The sequence below is a fragment of the Ciona intestinalis genome, unplaced genomic scaffold (assembly GCF_000224145.3).
Source record: "Ciona intestinalis unplaced genomic scaffold, KH HT000317.1, whole genome shotgun sequence".
Lineage (NCBI taxonomy): Eukaryota > Metazoa > Chordata > Ascidiacea > Phlebobranchia > Cionidae > Ciona > Ciona intestinalis.
The window spans coordinates 1-7,369 of NW_004190638.1; the positions used below are offsets into that span (position 1 = coordinate 1).

Genomic DNA, 7,369 nt, shown 5'->3' on the forward strand with positions numbered 1-7,369 from the left:
AAGCTGCGTTTTTTGTGTGCTTTTTTGCGTTTTTTTTTGTTCTCTCGTTTTTCGCTAAAAACACTGCCTCTCGCCTTTCTCAGTGTTTCGAATGAGAGCGGCCACGCTTCAACAATCTTGGGACGTGATTTGTCACGTGGGTAGTACACTTCTCAATTTTTTCGCCACGCAACTTTCAAATCAGTTTTATGAATTTCACGGTGTTTGAGCTAGAATATCTTTGGTTATACAGAACCGATTAAAACAAGTAAGGTGTCGTTGGAATAAGAAAAACACACTCTATCTATTAAAGCGAAGTACATTTGGGGTGTGTTTAGGCCTTTTAATATGATCTTCGCTAACGTGTTTAAAAGGATGAACAAATAATGGTATGTTATATACCTGCTTTCTATGTCCCCATCCTTTGCTGTAGGTTGCTTGTGGAAATACAAATATCCTTGCGCTAGCTCATCAGCGCCCTCTCCCGTCATGATTAATACATTGTCGGTGTTTTCACTTATGTAACCACACAACAGGTACAATGCTGCAAAATAAAAGGTTCAGAAATCTAGTAAGAATTTTGTGCTTCGAAAATGTAACAGACAAAAATCAAGTACAACCTATATTATATTAGAGGTATGTATTTCGCCTAAATGCCTTCGTCAGTCTTTGCAAAAAATAAGTTTTTTTGAGAAACATAGCCTATATCATAAAATCAATATTAGTTGGACTTAATTTTTAACAGTTGCACTTTCGTAGCATTAGACCGTTACTGTATTTTATTCAACAAGGATCGTTCAACTATATAAACATTAGATTAGGGTTAGATTAATAAAACCTCTTACAAGTTAGTAATCTAAGTATTAAACGAATGAATTAACGTAACTTACTTTATCCTTGCGTGGCCGGAAAACGACGATCGTTAAACACGGGTGTTCTGTTTCGTACACCTCGTGTCAGCTTACGAGTTACGAGGTATGTTTTCTTTGTGGGTGATTAATATTTTTCGGGGGTGAACTTTTTTATTTTGTTTTGTATGGCTGATAGTTTGTACAATCCATTAGTGAACACAGGGTTGAAGCAAATGCCTATAAGTGGCTTGCGCAAAAACACATACGCCAACCATGGTGGCAGTATTAAATATAAACAGAAATAAACTTACGAACGGCAATCCGAATTGTTAAAGGGTCATAAGTTTCAAGAGTGTAAATAACTGTCTCCAAGGCATTCATTCCTTCAGTTGGTGTGAAGGTGATCTCGCTATGGTCGCTACCTATATAGCTTGCCACCTGCGATAACAGATAAGCCAACCCTAATGCGAAAACATATTGTAGTAACAGTCCAAGTACTGTGTTATTGAATTGTAGGATTATTTTTTGAGATTTTTTATGCGTGACTGATAACAACCCATTAGTGACCACTTGATTGGAGCAATTGCTATTAAGTGTTTTGCCCAAGGAAACACACGACCACAAACGGTACCAACGACGATCCTTGAACTCATTACCTTTGGGTTAGAGGCAGGCTCACTAACCTACTGTGCTACGGCGTCGGAAACTTTTAGCTTCAAGGTTATATTTCTTGCTTGATTATAACCTATGTTTATTTAAAGTTTATTTTAACCAACTTCTCGGGCTGCTGTTACATCAGGACTTTCCGCCATTCCAATTGTAAATGTTTGTAAAGGTTTTTTGTCTCCCCTTTCCCTCATTTTCATGACCGTGATTGCACTTATCAGGGAGGAGTCCAAGCCCCCTAACATGAATGAGCAAATGGCAGGGTTTGAATAAACATTACACATAACATGCCAACAGAATGTGAATGAGTATAACTAATATGACAGTCGATATATTACGGGTGTTCTGTTTTAATGAATGTAACTATTACGGCAGTCGTTATACCACGCGTGTTCTGTTTCATACACTTTATGTCCTTATACCAGTTACCACGTATGTAACTTTGTAGGTTATATTTTGGGAGAGTAAATTGTAAGTAAATTTGAAAGAGTAAAAATTTTTATAAGGGGAAACTGCTGTTACATGTCTTTCACTGGGACACATAAGCGCACAATGGCAACAACGATAGGCCTTGTACCTGTTGCCTTTGGGTTAGAGTCAGGCGCGCAAATCCTTGACATAGCGCTGGAGAAACAAACGTGTAAACCATACCTGATAATAAACTTGCGAGGCTTCTTTGGCCGATCAGACGTTTCTCCACCGCTTCGTAAATAAGGCATCGTAAGTTGTTATAAATAGCTTCCTTTGTGTAACCTGCATGTTATGTTTAAAGTTAAAATGAAAAACAAAACACGATTTAGCACTATCCTACCTTTATTAATTACGAACAATTCAAAAAATATATATTAAAACACACGGGGAGACATTTAGCGATTCGCACAGTAGATGTAAATTTACCTAATCGAAAACACACAAGGTAAGACGGGACAGTTTAAAATACTTGTTAATTTTGAATAGGGGATTACAGATCTAATGCGTGAGCACGTTTAAAACTAATTAGCATAGTATTAATTAACCCTGTTACTACAACGGTCGACTATACGCTCGTTTAGAAACAAATCCGAAGTAACCAACAAAGCGGTTTTCAGTTGCTATTGGTGATTGTGGAGCAGTAGGTAGAATGCATTTTTTACATGTATTATAAAGATTTATTATTATTATGTATGAGGATTGTTGAGTGATTGGTAAAGAATATGTGTAAATACGCATGGTACAACTTCCGTACCTTCGTATACTTACATTAGTTAACCTTGTCGTTGCTTAAAATCGCTTGTTTTCGTGAATTTAGATAAACCGTAGTCACGCAGTAATTAGCTAATGTTAGAAGGTAATAATAATCATATGGTGTTTAATTAAAAATAATGTTTCAATTACGATTAATGATAATACGGTATAAGAGTAGTGCATTTAATGCGTCCCCTCTTAAATGCTAATAGTTTGATTCAGTCGTGAATCTTTGTGTGGATTTTTTATCTCACCAACACGTGTCGTTCCAGACAGTGTTTTCGCTATGTAAAGTGTACGAGGAAAGTAATCGTTAATCAATCGCTCATCGTGCGGTTTTAAATCTGAAAATTTAGTCTAAAAATTATAAATATATATTATGATTTGATTTCAATCAAGAGAATAAAGAAAAATGCCAGAATTAAGAATTGAGATAAGTGCGAAAAAAAGTCACGAAAAAAAACAACAACAACAAGAACAACTGTTCGACAAAAAGGATCTATATGACCACTAACGTGCTCAATAATAAATGATTTTTTTATTGGACATATACGTGAATACTACGAAATATTATTAAACGCATTTAAATTCAAGTTTAAATCTTCCCTTTCCTGCTCCAATGTTATAGTTTTTAACATGTTATCTACAGACCTACAGTATATTATTGTATGAAAACTTGCTATTGTTTAAACGATAATGGATATCGTTCAAACAACAATTGAAGAATAATGTATTCATGAAACGCATATGAACCTGTAATAACAGAAAATTGAACTATTAACAAAGTCAACATTTTTGTTACCAATTGGTTATTGCTGCACTGTTTTTTGCACAAGCCACTTTTAATAAATAAATTTCAACAATATTTTAAAAATATTATGTTGTGATTATATCAGCATCTTATACTTGAATTACCCCTGAGGTATAAATAATTGAATTAAAAGCAAACCTTTCAAAGTTCGGCAATAAAACCTACAAAATTGTAACATGCTGAAAGATAGTACACACAATTGAAATACTTTTATATTAATGATTTTTTGCAACTTGTAGTTAACCTAACGAATTTAACCGGCTGTGCTATATATAACTTCAAAACGTTGTTTTTTTGTCTTTTTTATCCCTAATTAATACCCATATTGACCACTCCCTATTTTCTTTTATAAAATATTCAAGTTTTTTTTAAGAACCACGAAAATAGTTTAATCGTTCATACTCGCAAATTACAAAATTGATTGACGCGCGCTTTATAAAATCGTGATGGGCTGTCGAACTATTCTGTATTATTTTTTTGAGTATCATCATTAAATTAATTATCATCTTCATCGACCCTACTATATAGGTAATTAGCGATTGAAACATTTTTAAAAAGCGCAAATTATTATAAATTATTTTGTATTGATTACCATTGTTTAATTTATTGGCCTGATGTAAAAAGTGTGCTGGCATTTTTCCGATTCTATGAAACTGAACAGGGGCAGCCTTTGATACTTTTCCGTCCTCTGATATCTTACAAACCATGGAATGCCCAGGAGGTAAATGCTGGGGTTGAAACGCTTTGTGACCGTTGATTTTAAAATCGCAAAGACCTGAAGGAAATGCTTTTAAATAATTATGACAACACTTGTTTTAAAAAATTACAAAATTTGTTATATTATTATAATAATTTTTTTATAAAATTGTAATATAATTTTCTATAACATTTTAATACAATTTGTTATAAAATTATACTAAAATTTGTCGTAAAGTTATCAAAACTTGCTATTAAACTGTAACATTTTTTTTATAATATTAAATTTAAATTTGCTGTAAATGATAATAAAACTTGTTATAACATTATATTAAAATCTGTTATAAAATTATAATAAAATTTGTTATAAAATTATAATGGCTTCTGTTTTAAAATTATCATAAAATGTTATCATAAAATTATCATAAAATTGTAACAAAATTTGTTAATAAATTGTTATAACATTAAATTTAATTTTTTTTATAAAATTATATTTAAAATTTGTTATAAAATTGTAATATACTATAATATTACCTTTAACCTCTGAGCATACACCAAGAATATTATTTTTCGTGACGTCATAAAAAAGAGGACGCACACCAAAGGTGTCACGTGATAGCAGGACGGAGTTGTTGGCTGTATCGATTATAAGAAATGCAAATACGCCATCCAATAGCTGGCTTGCTTTCTAGTTGTAAGAAGATAAACGTTAGTTATGCTTTAAACAAGTGAGTTGCAATATAGCAAAATGGGGAAAGATGAGACACCTTTCCATTTTTTTCATTTTCTCGTCTTATTTGGTAGTAAACAAAGAACATTCAAAGAATTGCAAAAGCATATTCTAACAACTCCCATCTACCGTTGTAAATTGATTAAAACACAATCAGGATATTTAGCTGTTACGTGCTAAAGGTGTCCCGTCCTTTCCCACCCTACTATATGAAACATTGTATATTGTTTATACAAAATCATCTTGCTCGCACTTGTATGTATCTTACTTTATCCTCGCGTGGCCGGAAAACGACAGTCGTTATAACATGGGTGTTCATAGCACCTCGTGCCAGCTTACGAGTTACCATGTAGGTTACTTTGTGGGTGTTATTCAAAACAATAGGTTCATTAATAAATTTAATTACGAAAATATATAGAACCGTAGCCTCGCGACCCTACAAAGATTGGTAATTGTAAATACACGATTATAAAATATTTGCTAACAGTATTTTGTGTTACCCTACAGTTTTATACCTTAATTCCGAATTGATTATACAGATGAACTATTACTTCACAGTCGCTATCACTTTCATAGGAAAAACCGAATTCTTCCTGAAGCTGAAATACAAGGTTTCATAAAACAATTTGTCGTTCAGATTTTATTATCTTTATGTTTACCTGTTTGTAGTTATAGATTTCGCCGTTGCATAATAGTGTCAGGTGAGGGTATTGTTTCAAGGTCATCGGCTGTAATGAACTTAATGTAAATTTAAGCGTGTGGTGTATCACTTATGGCACATGTAATAAATGAATGAATTTGAATGCGCTTGGGTTAACGTTACAAGCATAACGTTCTCGGCTAACGTTATAAGCATAACACATACTATAAATGAATGAATGATTGAAACTTACCTTATCCTTGTGTGACCGGAAACGACAGTCGATATAACACAGGTGTTCATACACCTCGTGCCCTAGGTATGCCCACAATGGTAGCGGCGAGGAGCCATGAACCCATTACCTCTGGTTTACTACAGGCATGCGCGCAAACCACTTTGCTACAGCGCCAGACAATATTCCGTTTTTATTATAAAGTTGGTATAGAAATACCGATATTATTTTTATATATCTCTTCGAAAACAATAGCGAAGATAATATTTAAATAACGAAGAGAAGAGAACTACAGGAAAACGACAGTCATTAAAAAATATCCACCTGCATGCCACCGCTCCCTCCTACAATCTGCAATCGGTGGAAAGCCAAAACACAGTTACGCAGTTGCGAAAGATTGCAGATTCGAAAGTTGTCAGGTCCACGGTGAGAAACTCGTAAAGCAGCCGTATACAAATCAACCGCATCATAATTACAGCCAAATATAGCCCAAATACCACACATGATAAACTTATCTGAAGAACCTTATATATAAACCAAATACGGAAAGCTAAGATAACGGGTGTGTACCATTTAATGTAACCTTTTTTTTCAGGCAACGGTGCAAATGGTTTTAAAATTTATTTATGGTAATGCGACTCAGGAACTCTGCGGAGTATAATATAGTCTTAATAAACTTACATTATAGGTCAGCTCTCTTGTTTTTTTGTCAACTGTTTTTCTCAATTTTTATTGATTGCATCTCAAGTATAAATTTAACACTCTAAACTTTTCTTTTAGAAACAAATATAAATCTATACATATTGTACAAATCTGAAGTGTCTGGTGCCTTTGTTGTCGTTTGAAACATACAGCTTTGTTTATTACGAAGCGGAAACCTCTTCAGTCACTGCTGGTATTTACGATGACATATAGTGTATATATATATATTTCCGGTGCCGTGGCCCGACGCTGCTACCATTGTGGGCGTATGTGTCCTTGGGCAAGACACTTAATTGCTCCATCCCAGTGGTCACTAATGGGTTATCCAAATTGACAGCCATACGTCAAAAAATGAATAAATGCCCCCTGCAAAGGAAATACCACATACAAAGTAAAATACTTGGTAACAAGCTGGCACGAGGTGCATGAAACGGAACACCTGTGTTTAACGACTGTTGTATTCCGGCCACGCGGGGATAAGTGAGCAATCATTCATTCATTTATAGTTTGAGTTGATAAACCCAAGAAAAAACGTTAGCAAAACCGCATATCCCGAAAGTGCCTAAATTTTGTGCTATAGTTTCCCTAACACACAAACGAGTACAACGTATTGGGGTTTATAATGGTAGGCTAAAATAAATACACAAGGTGTCTCACAAGTCGCGCGCCATGTAGATTTTTATGCAGATATATTTGCAAATTGCATCAATTCTCTTTATAAAACTGACTTTTATGGTTAGGATTAATAAAATTAATAGTCAAATGTATTTTTATAAAGTGTAGTATCTCCCAATAAAGCTAAGCCGCATTACATACCGACTGAAGTATTCCCAAACAA

General features: G+C 34.0%; 1 protein-coding gene across 1 annotated transcript; it reads right to left on the reverse strand.

Annotated features, from left to right (window-relative positions):
* Positions 1-319: 319 nt before the first annotated feature.
* LOC100180021 (asparagine synthetase [glutamine-hydrolyzing]-like) lies at positions 320-6,816 on the reverse strand (the record flags this gene model as incomplete). Its single annotated transcript, XM_026839492.1, has 9 exons — positions 6,154-6,816; positions 5,617-5,685; positions 5,473-5,556; positions 4,762-4,915; positions 4,124-4,306; positions 2,148-2,249; positions 1,607-1,734; positions 1,142-1,268; positions 320-523 (listed from the first exon to the last, which is right to left on the reverse strand). Coding segments are annotated over exons 1-9 (1,231 nt in total), but the record flags the coding sequence as incomplete, so codon positions are not given.
* Between the last annotated feature and the right edge of the window lie 553 nt (positions 6,817-7,369).